A 22,916-nucleotide genomic window follows, 5' to 3' on the forward strand; every position below is an offset into this window, starting at 1 on the left:
CTAAATTCGCATGTTGAACCAGTCTATGGGGATTAAAAACAATGTATGTCAAGTGCTTGGCACCTAGGAAGCGCTCAATAAATAGCGACTGTACAACACCTCTGGGGAGGCCTCAGCGTACTGAATTATGAAGTTCTCGGTCAATCTCTCGCGCTAGACTGCGCGCTGCCTGAGGGCATCCCTTCCTCAGCGCTGCAGGGCGCGCGCAAACACGCGGGGCCGGTCGGCGCCGAGGTAGGGGGCCAGGCAGGCCCGGCCCGGAGGGACGCGGCCCCAATTCCCGGGGGGAAGGCGAAGCCGGCGGACCCCACCTCCGGGAAGTGACGCCACGGAGCGAGCAGCGCTGGAGCAGGGGCCGGACGGAGTGGGGCGCGCGCAGCATGGCGGAAGCGGAAGGGAGTTCGCCGCTCCTGTTGCCGCTGCCACCGCCCCCGCCGGGGATGGCGGAAGTGGAGGCGCCGACGGCGGCCGAGACGGACCAGAAGCATTTCAGCGGCTCGGGCAGCAGCGCCATGGACGTAGAACGGAGCCGCTTTCCCTACTGCGTGGTGTGGACGCCCATCCCGGTGCTCACGTGAGTCTCTCCCGGCTTCCGCCCGGGGACGGGGAGAGTCGGGCGGCCCCGGGCCAGCCTCCGCCTTCGACGTGCTGCAAGCCCTTTTCTCGGGTCCGGCCCGCACCCCTCGCCCAGTCACCAGAACCCCGCCACCTACGCGGTGCCAATTTCTGCTGACGGATGGGACACGCTCCTCGCCCTCATTACACCTGGTCTAGTCAGGGAGAAAGACAGTTGTAGACCGGCGGAAAAGGTTCTGTGGCTGGGAAGCGCAGGACCTGTGGGCGAACGGAAGAGGGGCCCCTCACCGGGTCTGAGGAGACCTCTTCATTCATTCACTGCTTTATTCGTTCATTGAGCAAATGCTTGCTGATCACTTCTATACGCAAGACTGAGTCCAGAGGCGGGAGTGAGAGTGTGGCTGGGACCACACTGCCTCCTGAGATGTCAACATTGAAAAGGCCCCCAGGCATCTGGGAGTCCAACCCTTTGTCTCGTGGATGGTGAGGCTGGAGATCACACACAGTTTCAGTTGTAAAGCGAATTTAGGTGCCAGGGTGTCTGCCTCCCAAAGCAGTGTTCCTTCCATGGCCTCGTCCTTTGTCAGGAGAGAGAGCAGGTGCTCCTGTAGTCCGGCCGCCTTTTAGGGAGGAGGAGCTCCTGGGTCAGGGAAGCTGGTTTGCTCTCCTACTTCAGCCTTGGCAACCCTCACAGTGCCGGACTATTGGCCAAGCTCTTTCGCACCTATTTTCTCTGAATTTCACAGTCATTTTCTAAGGTAGGAATTTCTGAGATGATGAAGCTGAGCTTCCTCTGTACCATTAAAGGTCTTGGTCAGGTTCACATGCCAATGAGCAGAGGCATCCCAAACTCAGTCTTCTGACTCCATAACATGCTCTCTCTTGACTACCTCTCCTTACCTGATGAGGTAAATTTGTTCCCTTTATCATAAACAGCCAAGTGGTGTGGAGAAGGGACCATCTTTTTGGCCTTACATGTTGATGATCCAAAAATGACTTTAATTTTCATATTATGTTAAAATATACTTCACTTGCTTGTGTTTTCAAATACTTATGCATTTATTAAAAGCATCCAAGTCTGAGTCCTTTAAAAATAAAAATTTTAAGAAAGTGTGTTCATTCATTCATTCATTCCGTGTTCTTGTAACACATTTGCTAAGTGACTCCTTTGTGCCCAGAGTAGTTCTAAGTGATAAAGATATAAAGTGACAAATGAAGCAGATATGATCCTTGCTGTCATAGAGTTTAAATCCTGGTGAAAGGAGATAGACAGTAAACAAGTAAGCTAATAAGAGAACTTCTGATAGTGATTACTGCTATGAAGAAAATAAAATGTTAACGTGAGAATAACTGGAAGGGATAGTCAGGGAATGTATCGGTTTTACTAAAAACATGTCTTCTTTCCTTAAGATCTCTGGTTTTTCCCTGTTCTCAGAAACACATTCATGGGGCGCCTGGGTGGCTCAGTCGTTAAGCATCTGCCTTCGGCTCAGGTCATGATCTCAGGGTCCTGGGATCGAGCCCCGCATCGGGCTCCCTGCTCAGTGGGAAGCCTGCTTCTCCCTCTCCCACTCCCCCTGCTTGTGTTCCCTCTCTCGCTCTCTCTGTCAAATAAATAAATAAAATCTTTTAAAAAAAGAAAGAAACTCATAGAGTCCTCTGCTCTTCAGAGAGCTGATAGCAACATGAGGTGGAGGCACCATGATCCCCAGTCAGCTGGGCCAGGAGCAGCTCACACCTCATTTCTGTTGGCATCTATGTGCATGTGTTCATAAGATAAATAAGCCATAGCCCCCCTGTCAAACCTCCAGCAGGAAGGGGAGACAGATGAACTAACCATCGTAGTGCATCATGATGATTGCTGACCTAGAGTGCAGAGCTAGGAATAGATGTGGCACAAGGAACTGTCATCTGTCTTTGGAAAGGGGAGCAGAGAGGAGACAACTGAATCCAAAGATCTGTCCACCCCCTCAGAGATGTTGATAATTCTGCGTGAAAAGCCAGATAGTAGCTACTGCTACTAATAAAAGCAGCTAAGATTGGATACGTACTCTGTTCTGGACTCTATTCTAAACATTTTGTATTCATTATCTTATATAGTCCTATGTCAACCTAATGAAAATAGATACTGTCATCCCCATTTTGTAGATGAGGAAATAAAGGCTTAGAAGCCAGCATGGGGCTCTTTCCACTGAGACTGTCTACCTTATCAGCTAGAGCTCTCCAGGGAAGGAAGTAACTCCTTCCCTCCCCCCTACTCTCCCTCCCTCCCTCCCTTCCTTCTCTGAATAGTTATTGAGGATCTATTATGTACTAGGTCTGAGTAGACAGCAGTCCACAAAGCAGCTTTGGAGGTTGCCTTCATGGAGTATCCAGACTGACAAATACTTGGAGAGTTTCTTCTCTGTGGCTTCCCTAGGCTTAGGGCTCTGCTGTTGTCTCCAGACTTTACTCTGATTTCCGGCACAGCTATGGTTTGTGGGTTACTGGTCAAACCCAGACCTTCTCCCAACCAGATGAAAGGAACTGGGGTGGAGGCGGGGGGGCGGGGTTCTGAGATCAGGGTCCAAGAAGCCAGAGGGGCTACTTTCCCATAATTCTGAGCACCCATCCTGTGGCCACTGTAGCTCTTTAGCAACTTTGTCTATGCCAGTCCAGCCAATTAGATAGCAAGTATTTATCGAACACCTCATGGTAACAACATTGAGCAACTACCAAATGCAAGGGAGTGTGTTAAGCTCTTTGCAAGCATGGCCTGTTTACTCCTCACAGTAGCCCCCACATTGAGGTAATTATTACATCCACATCTCACTGACAAAGTTGGGAATGAGTAACTTGCCCAAAACAAAGTCAAGACTCAACCCAACCCTGGGTGCCTGGGTGGCTCAGTCGGTTAAGCGGCTGCCTTCAGCTCGGGTCATGATCCTGGAGTCCCGGGATCGAGTCCCGCATCGGGCTCCCCGCTCGGCGGGGAGTCTGCTTCTCCCTCTCCCTCTGCCTGCCGCTCCCCCTGCTTGTGTTCTTGCGTGCGCTCTCTCTCTCTAATAAACAAAATCTTAAACAAACAACAACCTGTGTGGGAGGGAAGGGTTTCAGGGAAGGTGGCACGGAGGAAGTGAGGAAGTGACAGTAGGGAGAAGGATAACGATAAGGACAAAAGCACGGTGTATTCCAGGAACTTAAAGTCCAAATTTTTAAAAAATCAAATCTCAGTAGACCCCAATGTGCAAAACATATAGAAACCCCTGATCCGCCTGTAGTGTGAGAACCAAGGCGTTACCGGGCCTAGGTGCTGAACAGACTGATCTGGTTTAAGGACTCACAGAGGGGGATTAAAAAGCACTTAGTCCAGGGCCAGTGGCCAACTGCTGGTTTCAAAGCTGCACCCTGCTCGGGAAGGGGAGGCAAAACCTGGAGGTGCAGCTCAAGGACGCGATTATTAAGGGCTGGAGAAGTCAGCAAAAACTTCACAGAGGAGGTAACTTTTTAACCCTGACCCGTGAAAAGACACGATGTCATCAGGCAGAAAGCAGAACTCTGAAGCAGCCCAGGGCTGCATGTGCCTGGAGAACGTGAGGGGACAAGAGTGGAGGGAAGAGGGTGGCCAGTTCAGAGGCTATTCCGGAATACTGGCAAGAGATGATGGTGATCCTGACTAGAGTATTGGTGCTAAGGTGGATTCAAAAGATCCTTAAAAGGAACACTGGGTAGTTTTATGACCAATGGGAAAGAGGCCTTTCTAGGTCCGCTGCCCGGGCATCTGAAAGGATGGTGTGGCCAGAGTGGTCTCTTGAGAACGTAATTCAGGTTCCATCATTTCCCTTGCTTCACACCCATTGGCTTCCAGTTACACTTGAAATACACTTAAAACTCCTTCCAACAGTTTGGCCCTGCTTATCCCTTGAAATCACCTCACCCCTCTTTCTAGCTACATTGCCTGCTTCTGATTCCTCAAACACCAAATCTTCCCACCTCAATGCTCTTTTTCATTTGCATCCATCTGGAACACTCTTCCTCTAGAGCTTCACACAGCTGGCTGCTTCTCGTCATTTAGGCCTCAGCTTAACTGTCCATCTTCCCAGACCATGCCTTCTACAGTAGTCACACACCACCCCAGGAAACCCAGATCTCATTACTCTGCTTTAATTTCTTCATAGTATCGACTACTATCTGAAATTAATCCTGTTTACTTACATGGTTACTGTCTGTCTTTCCCCACTAGTATGTAAACTCCAAGAGAGCAGGGATTTTCTTATTTATTATAGTCCCCAGAGGAGTGCCTGGCATGCAGCTGGAGCTAAGAATTCACTGACTGATAAATGATGAATGAATGAATGTCCTGAATTTAAGAGTGGAGTCAGGCTCTGAAGTCAGGGCTGGGTTGAGTCTTTTTTTTTTTTTTTTTAAGATTTTATTTATTTATTTGAGAGAGAGAATAAGAGAGCATGAGCGCCCCAGAGATTGGTTTAAATGCCTCCCCCTCACTTTTTTTTGTTTAACTTTTTTACTGAGATATAACATACACTGTAAAGTGGACAAATCTTAAGTATATGGCTCAGTGAATTTTTGCATATGTATATATATACTCATGTCACCCAGGTGAAAATAGCATTTCCAGTACCTAAAGGGCTCCCTTGTGCCGGTTAATTCTGCCACAGAAATCACCCCTCTTTTGCCCCCTCGAGCACCATAGGTCAGTTCTGCCTCTTCTTGTAGTTCGTACAAGCAGAGTATTACGCATGGACTTTCGTGGAAGGTTTCTTTCACTGCCTGATGTCTGTGAGAATATGTGTTGTGTGTAGCAGAAGTGTGTTCTTTATTCATTGTTACATACTATTTCATTTCATTACTATACCCTAATTTACTTATTCATTTTACTGTTGTTGAATGTATGGATTATTTCTAGTTTTTTTAAAGTCAGCATTATTGGGGCACCTGGGTGGCTCAGTCCTTAAGGGTCTGCCTTTGGCTCAGGTCATGATTCCAGGGTCCTGGGATCGAGCCCCGCATTGGGCTCCCTGCCCCTGCGGGAAGCCTGCTTCTCCCTCTCCTACTCCCCCTGCTTGTGGTCCCTCTCATGCTGTCTCTCTCTCTCTCTCTCTCTCTCTCTCTGTGTCAATTATATAAATAAATAAAATCTTAAAAAAATAAAATAAATAAAATCAGCTTTACTTGGGGGGTGGGACGGGGTGGGTTAAACAGGTGCGGGTATTGAGCAGGGCAGTTGTGATGAGCACCGGCAGTTGCATGTCAGTGATGAGTCACTAAATCCTGCACCCGAAACTGATACTGCACTGTATGTTAACTAGCTGGAATTTACATAAAAACTTCGGGGAAAATTCAACTTTATTGGGATGTAGTAGATATACAATAAAGTGCATACATTTTAAGTGTGCAGTTCAGTGAATTTTGACAAATGTTGTTTCCAGCTATGTTGAACGAAGGTGCTGTGGGTTTTCTTGTACGTGGCATTGGCGGACATAATAAGCTTTGGTTTCTGTTGGGTGTACACTCTGAAGTGGGGTTGCTGAGGCATAGAGTAATTGCCAGTTTTTGAAGGCAGTAGAAACAATTCCAGTTGCCCCCCATCCTCCCCACACCCCATGTTACTGTCCTTTGGGTTTAGCCATTCTGTGGGGTGCAGTGGTATTCCATTGTGCTGTTCATTTGCACTCACCCCTCTTCTGTGCCTCCCCAGCTCCCCAGCCACCCTAATTGGCACTCATTGCACGACAGTATAGTCACATATTCTCACACTGGTTGGAGTGTCCCCAGCGTCTGTCTAACCAGCCAAAAGACCCCCTAAGCTCTGCCCATCCCTGTCCCTTTTTTCACAGGTGGTTTTTCCCCATCATCGGCCACATGGGCATCTGCACATCCACAGGAGTCATTCGGGACTTTGCCGGCCCCTACTTTGTCTCGGTGAGTTCCCATTCTGCCCCCCTCTGGTGGGTTCCAAGGCTTCAGTGGAAGGCTGGCCTGTCTTGCCTGAGGCAGCTTTCCAGTCTCCCCAAGGCCCGGGAGAATGCAGGTACCAGACAGTCCTGGCCCTGGCCCTCTGCTCTTCACCAGTGTTTGACCCCTTTCCCCCTTCTCTTGCCTCCAGGACAGGCCAGGAGGGCAGTGTGGCCAGAAGGATTCTTAAGTAACTGACCCAGTCCTTTGCCCACCCCTGGGGTACCAAGACATGGGTAGGGGTTAGAGGCAAGAGTGGAGAGTCAGACCATCCAGGAACCACATCTCTGGACCTTCAGAAGGTGGGAGTCACAAGGTGGGGACACCAGGGAGGCTGATGTGGTTCCCCGGGTGTGACCATGGAGAAGAGGGGCATGGGGCTTCTAGAATGAACCAGCTGTGTCCTTCGGTCTGTTTCCTGGGGATGTGCCCGAGATGGGTACAGTGGCCCTGCTCCAGATGAGCAGGCAGTGTCCTGCCTATTGCCAGGGTGCAGCTTCGTCTCCATTAGAGGCTGGAATGAAGAAATGTGACTGTACCAGCCTAGTTATATTAATAGATGTCATGACCATCTTAACATGACAGAGGTCTTTTACTCTTATATATTTTTATGGTAATTCATCTTTGACCAGCTCCGTCAGCTGGGTCTTCCTGATTCTGAACCCAAAATCTGCCCCTACCCTTATGTGGCAGGTCTAGGGCTTGGGTGAAACATGTCCTTCGTCGGAAGCCTCTCCAGCCCCCTCCCCGACCCCCAGGACTGCCCTGAATGATGCAGTCAGGCTGCAGTCCAGACACAGGGAAGAGCCCCGTCTGGGCCCAACTGTCGGGTCAGGAGGGCAGAGGGTGTTGTCATTTGTACCGCAGAGGAAACTGCCTCCTTGTGATCACTCAGAGATGGGTCAGAGAGGGTGAGAGAATTACGTGGGAGCCACACACAGGGGCCTTTGTGGCTGGCACTCCCAAGTCTTTGGTGTCCGGATGCCGCGCTTCGGGCACTCCTGCTGTGCTGCTGCCTCCCCCCAGGAAAGCTGCTGCTGGCCCTTCAGATGCTGTGCCAGCCCCAGAGCAGGGCCCAGACCCCACTTCTGCCCACCTGACCTATCGCCTTCTTAGTCACTGCACTTCCACCACTGACCTCGTCTGTCTGCCGGGCTAGATGCGGGTCCTCCACTGACTTCTGCTCTTGTCCTTCCACAGGAAGACAACATGGCCTTTGGGAAGCCTGCCAAGTAAGTGATGAGCACCCATGTGACTAGCCCTAGGGCCGGGCCTTCTGGGACACAGCGGGAGTCAGCACCCTGAGGATGGGATGAGGGGAAGGATAGCCAGGCTCCACCAGAGCATACAGCCCCTGCCAAGCATCTCCTGCACCCGTCCCTGGCTGCGTTTTTACCCACAGACCATCTAGACTTTGCCTCAGCTCTACGTGGTTGTATTCAGCTCCATTGGAAGGATGAGGAAAGAGAAGGGGCTGGTCATGATGACACAGGAAGTGGCAGAGCTGAGATTCACACCTAGGTGTCTCATTCGAAAATCTAGATTCTTCTGCCCCTCGGGAGTGAACAAGTCATTTAAGATGTAAAGGAGGCACTGCTTGGACCTGGGCTGGAAAGTTCTGCTTAGAATAAAAGTAGTCAGGCCCTCTGGGACCTATTACTATGTTTGGGTGTTTGGAACTTTTGGTCTTCATTTTCTTTTTTTTTTTTTTTTTAAGTAGTCTCTACACCTGACATGGGACTTGAACTCACAACCCCCAAGATCAAGAGTCGCATGCTCCACTAACTGAGCCAGCCAGGCACCCCTTCATTTGTTCTGTCTTGGGGGCCCATTCAGCTGTGGGCCTGGTGACAGTATGCTTAGAAGAGCCCCTGTGGTCTGAGGCTGCCCCGGCTAAGTCAGGCCCCAGGGAGGGGCTGGTCCCCTCCGCACAGCAGGGCGCTGGCTCCCCAAGCCCTGCTGACTTCCACAGGCAGGTGGAAATGTGGGCCAGTGATGTCTGGGCTGGATGTCTGCGCCAGGCTGCTTTTCGGGGTCAGTTTTAAGGGCACCCGTTTCCAGGCAGGAGCCCCTGCGCAGCCCCAGTTCAGGCCCTGCCTCTAGGCTCCTCCACCAAGCTGTTCCCCACAGAGCAGCCAGAGGGCGCCCTGCCCTCCCAGCATTCCTGGCTGGAGCCCCCCGGGGCACTCCACTGTCTGGCACAGCCGCTCTCACCCAGCTTGAGGTCTGTGAGCTTTTACCTCCACAGACTCTTCTCCGACTCACCCCAGTCCTCCCAAGTGGGAGAGGGAGGGACAGAGAGCATGCTGCTTGTGAATAAACTCAGGGTGACATTCAAGTCCCCCAGCACGCGGCCCCGCCTGCATCTCCTGACTCTGTTCCTCCCTCGGACTCCTCCAGCAGTACCCAGTCTCTTAACTCCCGGTGCAGGTCGCTCAAGTCTGTGCCTCTCCCTCTGTTCGTGCTCTGCCCTCTGCTGTGCATGGCCAACCCCTCTTCCTTCACACTAGATGCAGGTGTCACACCAGAATGCCTCTCATACCCCCCAAATGAGTTAGTCCCTACCTTTCCCAGCGTCCACAGGGCACTGGGCATGTCACACCGTGTTACGGGTGTCCACTGTGTGGCTCTTGCCCTAGACTTACCTCACCCCTGCAGCCTCCGCACCCACAGGACCCTGCACAGAGCAGGCGTCAGGAACATTTGTGAGGCTGAGTGACCATAAAGAGAGGAGAGCCAGTGCCCAGAACCCATTCTCTCCTCCCAGGTACTGGAAGCTGGATCCTGCTCAGGTGTACACTAGCGGGTCCAACGCATGGGACACTGCTGTGCATGATGCCTCTGAGGAGTACAAGCACCGCATGGTAGGTGGGCTGCTCCTGATAGCAGGACCCGGGCTGGGAGGTCCCCCACAGCCCTGCCTGACCCACCTGACCCAACCCTTCCCGCATCTCTAGCACAGTCTCTGCTGTGACAACTGCCACTCACATGTGGCATTGGCCTTGAACCTGATGCGCTATAACAACAGCACCAACTGGAACATGGTGACGCTCTGCTTCTTCTGCCTGCTCTATGGGAAGTATGTCAGGTGAGCCGTCCACCCGCTGCTCACCCCTGGGGCCGCTCTCTCCCAAGGATCCCGTCAGGGCTGTTTGTGGCGTCCTGCAGCCAACAGGGACAAAGCAGATGCTGGTTGGAGCCGTGAAGGTTCTAGAGTAACTAGCTGAGTTCCTGGTGGAGAGGAAGGTGGCTGTGCTGAAGTCCAGCTCCACCTGGGTCCAAGCCCAGGTCTGTGTGATCTCAGCCACCTGCCTTGGCCTCTCTAAGCAGCGACTGCCCTTGGGAAAATGGAGGTTATGATTCTGGCTCCTCGGAGAGGCTGTGAGCCCACAGAGCCCTGTGCTCAGGTCAGGTGAACACGGAGCCCCTCAGAGGAGGGGGAGGTAACTGCCCCACAGGATTCCTTCCCACCCTCCCTCATCAGAGGCAGGGTTCTGGGTAGGGGGGCCTCAGTGATGGCCTGGGGGGACCTTTGAAGCCACAGCCTCAGCCTGTAAGGTCAAAGGCATTATTCCAATTCTCAGGTAAAGGGAGCTCAGAGAGGTTGAATGACTCACCCACCTGGGAGCCAGCACATGCCTGGTCCCACTTGGCCGCCTCTCCAGGCTTCCCGCTAGCTGCGTGCATCATTAAGAGCTTCTGAAAAAGAGACTCTAGGGGTCTTTTTTTTTTTCTTTTAAGTCCAAAAGTCCTTTAGAGGTCCCCAGAGAAGACCATAACTGTGGTCACAGAGAGACTGAGGTGGAGCCCTGACCCCCAGCCCCTCAGCTCCAGCCACAACGTTGCACTATTGCCGATCCCTGCCCTCCCAGTGGGCCTCATTAGACGGCAGCCTGGCTTCCACACCAAGACTGAAGACCCCCCCCAGAGAGAGATGATTATAGATGGAGCACCGAGGCCCGGAGAGGGTGAACACATCTCTTATACCTGCCCAATTAGGTGTCAGATGTCTGCCAGGAACCTGGAAGATTGGTGGCCCTGCATAGTCGGTGTCGAGCCAGGCTGGGCCCATTCCCTTGACTGACCAAGTGTGGGGGTGAGGGAGTGGTTCCAGGAGCTTCCTTAGGGGCAGCAGCCCCATCTGGGCCGGTGGGCAGACAGGGCTCTGTGAAGCACACCCCACTCACCAGGCCCTTCCCACTCAGACTCCTCTCTCTCCTATCAGTGTCGGGGCCTTCGTGAAGACCTGGCTGCCCTTCGTCCTCCTTCTGGGCATCATCCTAACTGTCAGCCTCGTCTTCAACGTTCGGTGATGGCTGCCTCATGGCCCTGAACCCACCAGGTTCCTGAGGAGGCAGTCGCCACCCCTTTTGGTTCCAGATTCTTTCTTCTCACCCCAAAAGGCCGGGATGGGTTTGCTGGTTTTGATCCAGGGGTCTGGGCTAGATGGGATGGAACAAGGGCTGAAGATGAGCATGGGGCGGGGGTGTTTGCTTGTTGTGTCTCACAGGTCAGTAAGAAGCTCCCTGTCCCCTCCTTCCCAGGCTTGTGACCCCCGCCCTTGAGGCACCCTCTTTGTTCATCTGTTGGAAAGGCCTTAGCTTCCCTCTGTAGTGCTGCCCCTGCCACTGCCTGCTGGGCTCCCTCTGCCTCAGCCCAGTGCCCGGCAGGGAAGGGGAGCACATTTGGACCACCGGACAAGGCAGCCCAGGGGCCAGAGCTGGATTTGGAGCACATCTGCCTGCCAGGGCTCTGGTCTCAGGGTGGGTGGAGTACACTAAGAAGTCTCCATAAGCTAAGCTGCCCTGGGCCCTTCACCACTAGCCTCTAGAATGTTCTAGTAGGGCTGGATGGGCCCCCGATCAGATGTCTGCGTGAAGCTGCACTAGGGGTGGTTTGTGCCCCATCTCCTGGTGTCCTCCAGCCCATGCAGCCCCTGCTTCCTCCTCTCCCTGGGCTCCCCAGCACGTGAGCCCATCTCCCCATGCAGTTGGGGGGCCAGGCCGGGGCTCCCCCAGCCAGTCTGGGGAGATGAGTGATGCTGACATGCCCAGAGTGACCCCCTGCAGACCAGAGCAGTGTAAACAGGCTTGGCTCCAGCCCCAGGTGCGGGCCTCACACCGGCGCGCGGGTGACGGTGCCCCGTGGGTCCAGGACACTGGGGGCCGTCATAGCAGCCAGCACCATCAGGGAGCTGTGTCCTCCCACCTGCCACAGCCCCCCGTAACTTCAAGTTGTGGGAAGGACGTGTGCTGCCCCTCCTGCCTGCTCTGCAGATTCCTTGCGCGGGGGCCCCCTGGGCAGGGCAATAAAGAGTTCGACTCCAGATGGCGTCTTGTCCTTCGTTTCTCCCTTCAGTGGCCCCTCGCCCCTTCAGCTCGTTTCTTCTGGCTGCCCTGGCGGGGGCCCCGATTGCCAAGGCCATGGTCGAGCCCTTGTCCAGTGCCCACCACAGGCAGAGCTTACAGGGACATCTGCCCCCCTCAAGTCCCTCCTGCCCCAGGCCCGGGTCGTGGGGGCTCCCCGCCCCTCCAGATCCACCATCCCAGAGCCCTCTCCTCACGGCAAGTGAGCACGAAACCCTCCCATAATCCCAGCTGGGAAGAACTGGCAGTAGCCTTGGGAGGTGGGGCTGTGCAGACCGGCACCTTGGACCTGTCCCCTCAACCAGGGCTGCACAGCCTGGGATAGCCAAGAGGGCCTCCCCAGCCCCTGGCCTCTGCCCTACCCATCCGTCATATTGCCAGGTTCCTCTTGCTGACCCCCAGCGATCAGGTCACTGCCCTGCTCTCCAGCAAGACGGCAGCACTTGCTCATTTCTGGTCCTTTGTTTTCCACCTGTTGAAATCGTGGTCCTTCTTTCCAAGACTTGGCTTCAAAGCCTCTTCCTGCGTGACGTCTTTCCTAACCTTGCTCTATGGCGTGTGTCGTTTTAGTTGAACTAGCAAAGGATTTGGTCTCTGAATCCTGAGGGTCTTTTGTGTTCATCCTGACAGCTGCCTTGAGCACAGCCCTAGCGGCTGGCCCCCGGGGCCCTGGAGGGGTCTATCAGCTCATCCCAGACTCTGCAGAGCTGGGGTTTCTCCAGGGCAAGACAGAGGAGCCCCCTCCCTTCTTCATAGCAATTCCATTTTCAAAAATGCATTTTGCATATTGGGATCCATCTGAGGGTTGTTTCGGGGGAGAAGGAGTTCCAGTATGGAGGACAACCACAGCAGAATGGATAGACAAAAGTAGTAAGGTCTGCTCCCGCCCAGCAGAACTTTAAATTAGCCTTGGGGAAACAGGATATGAAGAGGTGGCTGAATGCTTACTGTGTGCTAAGCACTTCGTAATGAAGTGTCATTTATCCTCACCACAGCCCAGTGAGGCCGGTGCTGTCGTCCCCATTTTACAGATGAAGCAGGCACAGAGGGGTAAAGTGGTTTGCTCAAGGGCACAGAGGTAGGAAGAGTGGAACCGCATTCAAGCCCAGTAGCCTACTTCCTCAGAACCACCCTGTGGCTGGAGCACAAGGGGTAAAGAAGGAAGGGGCTGTTCTCCAAAGGACTGGCTACTGTGACCAAAGAGAAGGGAGAATGGATGCTGGAGGCAAGCCAGGGGACACTCCTTGCTCCAGTCCCAGGAGATAGCTGCTGTCGCTGCCCTTGTTTTATAAAGGCAGAGGGTGCGGCTTACAGAGTTTGTCACTGATCCAAGTCCACGGGGGACCGTGTGGCAGAGCCAGAAGTTTAAGCCCAACCTGTTGGCCTTCAGGCCCCTGCCTCTTCACCTAAGCGCAGTGACAGCCTGGAGGCAGGGGAGCCCCAGAAGGAGCGGCGGCAAGTGGGGAGAGCACTCCTGCGGCTGGGGACTGGGGAGCAGCAAAGGAAGCAGAGTCTTCAGGTAAGGATGCGGGAGACAAGGACATCAGAGCCACACTTACGGGCGCGGGGGTCTGGGGGTCAGGCTGAGGAGTAGGGTGGCCCAAGAGTTAAGTCAGTGTCTAAGGGAGGCTGGGCTGGTTGGGAGCACTTTTGTGAATGAGCCAGAGGGTCACCCTGGTTGTCTGCTGGCACCTTCCAGAGCTGAGGAATGACAGATTGAAAGTAGGGCGCTGAAAGGCCCCTCTGACGGCCTTGCGTGGGCAGGACTAGAGGGGCTGAACGGAGGCCAGGAGGCAGGGAGGCCGAGGGTTCCAGAAGAGGTTGGGCCAGTCCTGACACCTGGGCAGTGGGGGAGCAGCAGTGATGGGGGACAGCTGGGGACGGGAGGGGGGCAGTCTGGGTGCTGGCAGCAGGCAGCAGGCGGCCGGGGGTGTTCACAACGGCGGGAACTTGGAAGTAAGAGATTCGGGGGTGGAAGATACAGACTTAGGGGACAGCGCAGCTGGGCTGGGGCCAGCGCTGCCCGGGAGGCACATGTGGACAGGGACGGGCAGTGGTTGTCAAAATGGACTGTTGGAGAGGGGCCACCTGGTGGTACCTTCTCTGTGCTGGCCGGGCACTGTCTGGTCCCTTGGAGTAGGCTCTTCACACCTCCACCCATAGTTTACATAGGAGGAAATTGCAGCTCAGCATGGTTGAGACATCTGCTTAAGATGACACGGTGGCAGAGGAGGAACTCTACTCGGGGTCCTCTGACTGCAGTCTGTAATCCTTCCTTGATCCTGCTTCTTAGAAAGATGTCTAACCTTGCTTTCAAAGCAAGTTCCTATCAGCAATTCAGCAGGCCGGGTGGGGCGGCCGCCCATCCTACAGATGAGGCCACCGAGGCACTGAGGGGTTGGTGCCTGCCCAGCTCACAGGAGGTACAGAATAAGTCTGCAGCGGAGCTGGGGCCAAGCCCCAGGTGTCTCCCACCCACCAAATCAGCTCCGGGTTCTCTGAAAGCTGAGGCTTGGGTGCGCCCGCAGGGTGCCAGGAGTCCAGGCCCGGTTTTGCATCATGCCCTGCTCAGAAGGTGTTTCCTCCTTCTCAGGGGCAGCTCCTCCGGGCTGCTGGTTGAGTCAGCCTTAGTCCCTCTCTGCTCTGCTCCCCAAGTTGAGCTCTGAAACTCGGCTGCCAGCAGCGCAGGAGAGCCCAGGTCACCCTGCGAAGGTGTCTGATCCATACTGGACCCCTACAGGTAACACACCTCAGGGCCAGGGTTCCCTGCCAGTGTCCCAAGGAGCAGACACTGCCACCTGGTATCCTGGGTACCCTCTGGGGCCTTGGGGGTCGGGGGAGAGGGGAGTGGGTCTGGGACTGGAGCATATTGACCAATGGGTCTGTCCCATAGTATTGAACCAGAGTGGGGAGGACCGGACACCGGATTCGGCCTCTAGAAGGAGAGGAACTACAGGGAGTGGGTGCTCCTGGGGACCCTAGGCTCAGATGCCCACAGCCCAGCCCAGGCGGATCTGCAGGACATCCTCCACCTCTATACTCCTACACACGCGCCCCCAGGGTCCCCGGGGCCCCAAAGCACACAGCACGACACAGCCCAGACACACATCCAGCAGAGGAAGAAGTACACAGGGCACATACCACACCATGCTGTCACCCATCAAGTCACTGAACAAGACAACAGTCACCCACGCGGCGTCACATCGTGACATGATGCACCGACACACAGGCAGTGATACAGTATTCACACCCACAAAACAAACAGCCTCATAGACGCCACTGTGTGCAGAGCCTGGGCCATACGGAGACTCGCAAGGGCACATCACACAGGCGTGGGCCCTGGGCCACAGGAGAGCCCCCGGCCGTGCATGTACGGCACCCAGCACTTTGAACACAGCGGATGTTCAGGATGTATTGTTAATACGGGGCATACACGGTACTCTGTAAAGACGGCAACCCCAAGCCCGCGGGTTAGGGGGCAGCAGAGGGAGAAGGCGCTCTCGGGCTTGGGCACTGACTCACAGCAGCGGGCACAAGCCAGGACTCGCCTGCCAGAGAACCCTCTTCACATCTCAGGCCTGCCTGGTGCCCTGACATGGCCTGGGAGGGGATGGGAGGGGCAGCAGGGGAGGAGAGACGGCCCAGGGGGCTCAGGCCATGCCTCCGCTCTGGCCACGGCTCAGTCACAGGCCCCTTGCCACGTCCACATGCCCCTCGGAGCTGGGCAAATGTTTTCCTTCCGGAGTCACTGTGGTACCTGAGCAGCCTGAGCCGCTTTGCAGCACTTGGCCTCCACTGCCAGATCCAGGTCCTGGGCCGGGGGAAGGGGGAGAATCCATGTAGCCAGAGCAGAGAGGCCCAGGGGCTGCAGGCAAGAGGGCAGGGCTGGCAGCAGGGGCATCCCTGGCTGGAGGCCTCAGAGGGAGTGGGTACAGTGGTTACCTCAGCGGGGAGGAAGCGGGGGTGTGGGCCGGGGAGGAGGTTGCCTCAGACAGGAAGGCCAAATGGGCCAGGGCAGGGTGTAGGTGAAGGGTGGAGGGAGGGAACCCATATTGGAAGGTTCCCAGGGAGGGGGCGGTGAGCAGATAGGTGTGTGTGCCTGTGTGTCTGGGCATGCGTTTGTGTGTGTGCCTTCCCTATGTGTGTACAGGTGTATTTCTGCATTCAATTAATCAAACTTCTACCAACCGTCTGTTGTGGGCAACGTGTGGGCTTTTGGGGTGAGGCCCTGTCCATGTCTTCAAGGAGCTCACAATCCAGTTGGTGGAGGGGCAATGTGCATGCAAAAGTCAGTGTGATTTGTGTGTATCTCGGGTCATATTTTTGTCCCGAGTTATATATTCTGTGGGGCCTCGTGTGCAGGTTTCAGAATATGTCAGGCACATCCCCTGGTGTGGGCATGGGTCTGGGACTAAGACCACATAGGGTCCTTGGTGGGGGATGGGTGTGCATGCGTCTATCTATGCAGGTATGGGTGCACCCGTGTGATCAGGTGGCCATCTCACTGTGGGTGCACATCTTCAAGTGTGTCCGTATGTCTGTGAGCCAGTGTGTGCACGGGTCCATGGGTCCATGGGTGTATCTCATGCCACCTTGAGCTCAGCCTTCCTGGAGTCGTACGGTGCCCATCACCTGGGCATATATTTGGGCAGAAAAGAGCAGCCAGCTCCAGGATGTGCCCTGTATTTGGGCAGGGCTTGACCTGCCCCCTTGATCTGCCCCCCAGGTCGCCACGTGTGCCCAGCTGGGGCACTGCCCCAGCTGATGCCCCAGAGGGGCCACCCATCTCAAGAGGGGCTCCGGGCCCTGCCCGGCCTCCTCATGGCACACAAGCCACAGCCTGAGGCTGATGGATTGTTGGACCTCAGCTTCCTGACAGACGAGGAGCAGGAGGCCATTGCCGATGTCCTGAAGCGAGATGCCCGCCTTCGCCAGTTGGAGGAGGGCCGGGTCAGGTGAGGCAGGTCAGGGGAGCCCGGGAGGATGGGGCCTCAGGCACTGGGAGCCCAAGTGCGCCCCTGCTGCCTCCTGATGTGTGGCCTGTCAGATATCTGGGTGGTTCCTGTTTTTGCCCATTGGTCACCTCCGCCCTTAACCAGCGCGGCTCTCTACCTCACCCAAGATGGCTGCGCCAGCTCCCTGACCAGCCTTCCTGCCTCCAGGCTTGCCCTCTCTGACCCACTGGTCATGCTGCAGCTGGAGCTCCCCAGATCTGTCCTTAATATTCCCTGCTGAAAACGCCCATGGTTCCTCAGCACCTCGTGTCAGGGGCAAGCTCCTAAGTGCGGTCCGCAAAGCCTCCCTGATTAGTCCCTGCCAGCCTCCCCGGTCTCATCCTCCACCAGTAACCCCCGCCCCTGACGCACATACCCACAGTGTCCACTGGAGCCACTCAAGGGCTTCAGAGTCGCTGAACACACCCTTCACTTCTATGCTATTCCTTCTTCCTGGAAGAGCACAGTGGCTGAGGAGCATAGGACTTACAAGTAGTGTTCGGGGACAGACAGACACCTCTTAGCTATGTAACCTTGGGCAACTCACCTGACCTCCCCAGCATCATTCTCCTCATCTGTAAAATGGGGCTAAGGAGCATTAGCTCATAGAATTAGGAGGAGGGATTATTTACAGTAGTCATTTAATGAATAATAATCATTCTCCTTCTCTGCCTGTTGAACTCCAATATGTCCTCCAAGAAGCAATTCAAATGTCACCTCCTCTGGGCAGCCCTCCTAGATTCCCACAGGCAAAGCTGGCCCTTCTCACATCCATCATGGCACCCACCTCATTATAGTCTACTTGTCTATTCTGGATCCAGTCTCCCCATCAACCTGAGCCCCTTGATCCAGAGTAAGGATTGAGTCTGATTTGCTGTTGTGTCCCTGGCCCCAGGTACAGGGCCTGGCACAGAGTGGGTGGCAGGAATGTTGGTTGGGTGACAGCCATGCCCTCCCCCATCCTCCAGTAAGCTTCGGGCCTCACTGGCAGACCCTGGGCAGCTGAAGATCCTGACAGGAGACTGGTTCCAGGAAGCACGCTCACAACGGCACCACCATGCCCACCTTGGCTCTGATCTTGTCCGAGCCTCTATCCGCAGAAAGAAGAGCTCCATGGGTAAGCAGAGACCGCCCCCCCCCGGGTCAGGCTGGCTTCATACAGCCCAGGGCACTGGGTGTGCGTGGACAGGAAGAGAGGGCCCCTGGTACTGTGTGTCTTCGGGTGGGCACCACCCCTCCATGAGCTCCGGGAGGTGAGTGAGCATCTCCAAAGGCCAGACTTCCTGAGACCGAGGGTTCACAGAACTTCTCACCTGGGCACAGGAGACCAGGCTCCAGGCAGCGATGGGGAGGCTGAAACTGCTGAGAAAGAAGCTGAAGAGGAGCTGGAGCCCAGGTGAGGAGGGCCTGGCAGGGAGGGGAGGGTGTCTACCAGTCCCCTGGGGGCCTGTCCCCTGACAATCACCTCTCCCTTCTCCTAGGCTCCCCATGGACAAGGCACCCCAAGAGATGCTCACCAAGGATGAGGTGAGTCATGAGTGACTGAATGAGCTAAGGAATGAGCCTACAATGCCCCTGAAGTGGAGGCGGGATGTGAGACTCGGGAGACCCAGGTCTGGGCCGCGTCACCCTTCTCTGTCAAATGGGGATATGGACCTGGCCTCTAAGGGAGTCTCAGAATCTGGCTATTGCGGTGGTGGGGGACTGAGCTGGGTGAGGTTCAGGACTGATACTACTGTCTGCCACCAGTGGGACCCTGGGAGTCAGGCAGGGCAGGCCCTGACGCGCAGAAGGGGGTGTGCCGTGCAGGCCTCACTGGTCCTGCAGCTGGTTAGCTGCTTGCCAGCCCCGCCTAGAGGGCTGTGCTAAATCAATCTGGGGTAGCCAGCTGGAGCCTCTGGCCTCTGACCCCACCGTGACCTTTGACTCCTTCATCACTAGTCCCCACCGTGACCTCTACCCCTTGCTTCTTTCAGAAACCTGATTTCCCCTCACCATATGTCCCGCTAAAGGCTTCAGATCATGAGGAAGAGCCCCAGGCCCAGGAAGGTGAGTGGGAGGGTGTGAGTTGGGGACTCCAGAGAGGTTTTGGGGGCCAGAGGCGTCTCTAAGTGACCCCAACCACCTGTGTTCACCTTCCTTCACCTTCTCTCTCCTTGGTGCATGAGTATGCGCGCGCGTGCGTGTGTGTACGTGCGTGTGTGTGTGTGTGTGTGTGTGTGTTTGTGGTGTTGTCTCTGGGGCTTCCCACAGCACTGGGGCCTGAATCTGCAGGTCCCGGGGGTGGCAAACCAGTCCTTCCAAATTTGCTTAGGGGCGGGTGGGAAAGGGCCACGCTCAGTAGCTTCTGCCCCACCCCAGCCCCGGGCCCCGGGGACTCGCAGGTCTTTGCAGAGGAGGCGGACCCGGAGCCGGAGCCGCGGTCGCGGGAAGCGGAGTCGCCGCCACCCCCAACCCAGGTAGGCGGGAGCGGCCCGCGGCTGCTCCCAAGACCCGGAGCGGATTCTGGGCGGGGAGTGCCCCTGCCCGGGGCTGAGAGCCGTCGGGGGAGGGGCTGGGAAGGAGTGGACGGCCCGTCACTTCCACCTCACCTCCCCAGACCCAGACGGCGCCCAAGATCCTGGAGAACGGGGAGGAGGCTCCGGGGACTGGCCCCTCACTCGACCGCATGCTCAGCAGCAGCTCCTCGGTGTCCAGCCTCAACTCCTCCACGGTGAGGGGTGAGGGCTAGGGCCTGGGGACGGAGGAGACGGGTGGGGGATGCTTACCGCCCCCCGCCGGCCTTAACCCCGCGCAGAGCCCCGGCCTGACCCCTCCCTTGCCCCCTGATCTGAGCACCTCCCCCCGACCCCGGCCCGGACCTGAGCCCTGCACCCCCGCCCTGACCTCCACCCCCGCCCGCAGCTGAGCAGCAGCCAGCTGAGCCTGTCCGGGGAGGCCGAGGCGGGCGCGGTGCAGGTGCGCGGCTCGGTGCACTTGGCGCTGCGCTACGAGCCGGGCACCGCCGAGCTGCGCGTGCACGTGATCCAGTGCCAGGGCCTGGCGGCCGCGCGACGCCACCGCTCCGACCCGTGAGTGCCCGACCCGCTCTCACCGCCCCACCCCAGCACCCTCCTTGGCCTGTCTTCCTCGTCTTCAAAATGGGAGTATCAACGTCCTTAGGAGGCGTGGGGATTGAGTGAGAAAACTCCTGGGAAGCCCTGCACGGGAAGCTGTGTTCTGGGCTGGGGCTGGGGAGGTAGGAGCTGGGAGGGCCCCCACCATTAAGCTCTGGTCCTCCCCTGGCCTCCACGCTCCAGCTACGTCAAAAGCTACCTCCTCCCGGATAAGCAGAGCAAGCGCAAGACGGCGGTGAAGAAACGGAATCTGAACCCGGTCTTCAACGAGACTCTGAGGGTGAGGTTGCGATGACCGGGCGGCCCCCCATTAATGAACGGGACGCCCCTTCCTGCGGGGGCCGGCTGGCAGGGGCAGCCAGAGTATGGTCGTTGCCGGTCGCTCGGATCCTCCGCTGTGTGGGAGGAACGGCCGGGAGGCCCTCCGTCCATGCATTCTCCTGTGCGTCAGTGTAGTGCCGGGCATGGCGCTAGCCCAGACCCCCATGAAGGCCCTTCGGGGCCCCCCCGGATTCCCTCGTGCAAGGAGCACGGTAGGACAAGCCCGGTCCACACTCCCGCAGCGCTGAAGCCGGGGCCAGCCGCCGTGGTCCGTTAAAGCGCCCCTCCTGTCCCCAGTACTCCGTCCCGCAGGCCGAGCTCCGGGGCCGCGTGCTGAGCCTGTCCGTGTGGCACCACGAAAGCCTGGGTCGCAACATCTTTTTGGGCGAAGTCGAAGTGCCTCTTGACACGTGGGACTGGGACTCTGAGCCCACGTGGCTCCCCCTGCAGCCCCGGGTGAGGCAGCCCGTCCGGGTGGGGAGACCCCGCGGCGCAGGTGTCCCGCTTGCACCCCACCGCGCTTTCCCCCAGCCCCCTCAGACTCCGCTTTCGGCCGAGCCTCCCCTCGGCCTCGCAACCGTACTGCCCCTCGGCGGCCGGTTTGGTCCTCCCGGCTGGCCGCGCCCCATCGGAGTCTGGAGACCCCACCCCTTTGGCTGCCCGTTTCCCTGGGACCTGCTCCCGCCCCTGACCAAGCCGCCTGTCGCCTCTCGCAGGTCCCGCTCTCTCCCGACGACCTCCCCAGCCGCGGGCTGCTCTCCCTGTCCCTCAAGTACGTCCCCGCCGGCTCCGAGGGTGAGTGACGGCCCCGCGAGAGGCCACGCTGGACGGGCCCTGGGAGGAGGGGGCCACCGGTCCCGCGAGGGTGTGGGGCGGCGGGGCCTGAGCTGAGCCTCTCCGCAGGCGCGGGACTGCCCCCCAGCGGGGAGCTGCACTTCTGGGTGAAGGAGGCTCAGGACCTCGCGCCACTGCGCTCAGGAACGCTGGATACCTACGTACAGTGGTGAGGGGCATCGGGACCTCCCGGCTTCCCTTCCTACCTCCCCCAACACGCTCTGGAGCTCCCCACCTCCGATAAACCCCTCCTAACCAACCACCCTTGGTGCCCTCCCCCCCCCCCAGTCTGATCTTTGACCACTGTGCAGGGGTGAAGGGGACAACTTGAGCAAAAGCCTGGAGTCAGGAAAGTTAATTAAAGACATCCTTGAGGAGCTGCATTTCAGGATGACAAGCCATAGGACTTGGAGAGCTGAGGCTGGGACCTGGGAGGTCACAGGGGCTCTTCCATGAAAAGAGCTGGAAGGCCAGGCTGTGGGGCTTGGCCCTGAACTTGCAGTTCAGTGGTTTTCAAAGTAAGCTCTGGGGGACCTCTAGGGGTGCCTCCAGGTGCTACCCCACACTCAGAGAGTGAAATGAAGTTAGGGGGATCAGGTTTTAAATTCCCAGCCCTGATTCCACACACAGACATTGTTTTGCTTTTACTTCTGAGTAATATTTTATCTTGCAGAAAGGGTTCTGAGGCTTTAAAAAGTTTGGAAACTACTTCTGGGGGCAACAGGGAGCCAATGAAGGTCATTGTGCAGGGAAGTAGCAGAACTGTATTTCAGAGGCATTACTCTGGGTCCTGCGAATAAGAGTTGTAACTTTAAAAACAAGAGGCCTGAGAGGTGGCTGGCCCAAAGGTCGACGAGTAGTGAAGGTCTGAGGCCAGGTCCCAGGTGGGAGCCAGAGGGCATGGACATTGTGAGGGAGAATGGGTAGGATTTGGTGACTGGTTGGTTCTGGGGGCTGTGAGGGGATAGCCACTTGATTGCCAGCTCACCTCCCCCACAGTTCAGTGCTGCCTGATGACAGCCGGGCCAGCCGCCAACGGACAAGGGTGGTACGACGCAGCCTCAGCCCTGTGTTCAACCATACCATGGTTTATGATGGCTTCGGGCCTGCTGACCTGCGCCAGGCCTGTGCTGAGCTCTCCCTCTGGGACCATGGGGCCCTGGCCAGCCGCCAGCTGGGGGGTACACGCCTCAGCCTGGGCACCGGTGAGTGGGGCAGGGCCCTGGGGAGACCTGATGCTGAGAGACAGGGGCTCAGTGTGTGGCCTTGGGCAGGCACTTCTCCGCCCTTTCCTCAGCTTTGGTGTCCACTGAGAACTGGGAGTGGCACTGCATAATCTGGGACCTGGCAGGTATTCCTTGGGACCTAGGGTGTCCAGTGTGACCATGCTCTTCACTCCTCTGCACATGTCCAGGCAGCAGCTATGGGCTCCAGGTGCCCTGGATGGACTCCACACCGGAGGAAAAGCAGCTGTGGCAGACACTCCTGGAGCGACCGTGTGAGTGGGTGGATGGCCTTCTGCCCCTCAGAACCAACCTGGTCCCCAGGACATAGCTGCCCTACAAGCCCCACCAAACTCCTCTCTGGACCCCCATCTCTGGGCCTGCCCTTGGCGAAAACCAATAAAGTCTATTCTAAGGGCAGCAAGGGGCTGGTATCTGTTTCTGGGCTGCAAGGGTGATGGCAGGAAAGGCTGAGGGAAGTGAAGAGAACAGGTGAAGGAACTTTAGACTCAGACCAAAAGACCTTAGGGA

General features: G+C 56.7%; 2 protein-coding genes across 4 annotated transcripts; both read left to right on the top strand.

Moving 5' to 3' along the window:
• The first annotated feature begins 333 nt into the window (after window positions 1-333).
• TMEM222 (transmembrane protein 222) lies at window positions 334-11,851 on the top strand. Its single transcript, XM_027582792.1, has 6 exons — window positions 334-574; window positions 6,414-6,498; window positions 7,732-7,763; window positions 9,299-9,395; window positions 9,489-9,619; window positions 10,757-11,851. The coding sequence occupies exons 1-6, from the start codon at window positions 381-383 to the stop codon at window positions 10,842-10,844; spliced, it is 627 nt and encodes a 208-aa protein (XP_027438593.1). The 5' UTR covers window positions 334-380; the 3' UTR covers window positions 10,845-11,851.
• A 2,651-nt stretch (window positions 11,852-14,502) lies between these two features.
• SYTL1 (synaptotagmin like 1) lies at window positions 14,503-22,753 on the top strand. Of its 3 annotated transcripts, XM_027572356.2 has the most exons (15): window positions 14,503-14,637; window positions 16,624-16,852; window positions 17,860-18,008; window positions 18,215-18,287; window positions 18,373-18,418; window positions 18,868-18,940; window positions 19,253-19,350; window positions 19,491-19,604; window positions 19,796-19,962; window positions 20,191-20,287; window positions 20,626-20,784; window positions 21,045-21,123; window positions 21,232-21,331; window positions 22,162-22,367; window positions 22,577-22,753. In XM_027572356.2, the coding sequence occupies exons 2-15, from the start codon at window positions 16,662-16,664 to the stop codon at window positions 22,714-22,716; spliced, it is 1,692 nt and encodes a 563-aa protein (XP_027428157.1). In that variant the 5' UTR covers window positions 14,503-14,637; window positions 16,624-16,661; the 3' UTR covers window positions 22,717-22,753. The 3 variants fall into 3 exon arrangements, with proteins under 3 accessions (XP_027428157.1, XP_027428147.1, XP_027428167.1); XM_027572346.2 differs by lacking the exon at window positions 14,503-14,637 and having other exon boundaries at window positions 16,611-16,852; XM_027572366.2 differs by lacking the exon at window positions 14,503-14,637 and having other exon boundaries at window positions 16,685-16,852; window positions 17,883-18,008.
• Window positions 22,754-22,916: the final 163 nt, after the last annotated feature.

The sequence above is a fragment of the Zalophus californianus genome, chromosome 4 (genome assembly GCF_009762305.2).
Source record: "Zalophus californianus isolate mZalCal1 chromosome 4, mZalCal1.pri.v2, whole genome shotgun sequence".
Lineage (NCBI taxonomy): Eukaryota > Metazoa > Chordata > Mammalia > Carnivora > Otariidae > Zalophus > Zalophus californianus.

Bases quoted from the DNA above. Each gene is read 5' to 3' on its own strand.
- TMEM222 (XM_027582792.1), top strand. From the start codon at position 381: ATGGCGGAAGCGGAAGGGAGTTCGCCGCTCCTGTTGCCGCTGCCACCG. The intron at 6,499-7,731 runs GTGAGTTCCCAT...GTCCTTCCACAG, and splicing joins CCGGCCCCTACTTTGTCTCG to GAAGACAACATGGCCTTTGG. The intron at 9,396-9,488 runs GTAGGTGGGCTG...CCGCATCTCTAG, and splicing joins AGGAGTACAAGCACCGCATG to CACAGTCTCTGCTGTGACAA.
- SYTL1 (XM_027572356.2), top strand. From the start codon at position 16,662: ATGCCCCAGAGGGGCCACCCATCTCAAGAGGGGCTCCGGGCCCTGCCC. The intron at 18,009-18,214 runs GTAAGCAGAGAC...ACCTGGGCACAG, and splicing joins CAGAAAGAAGAGCTCCATGG to GAGACCAGGCTCCAGGCAGC. The intron at 21,124-21,231 runs GTGAGTGACGGC...GCCTCTCCGCAG, and splicing joins CGTCCCCGCCGGCTCCGAGG to GCGCGGGACTGCCCCCCAGC.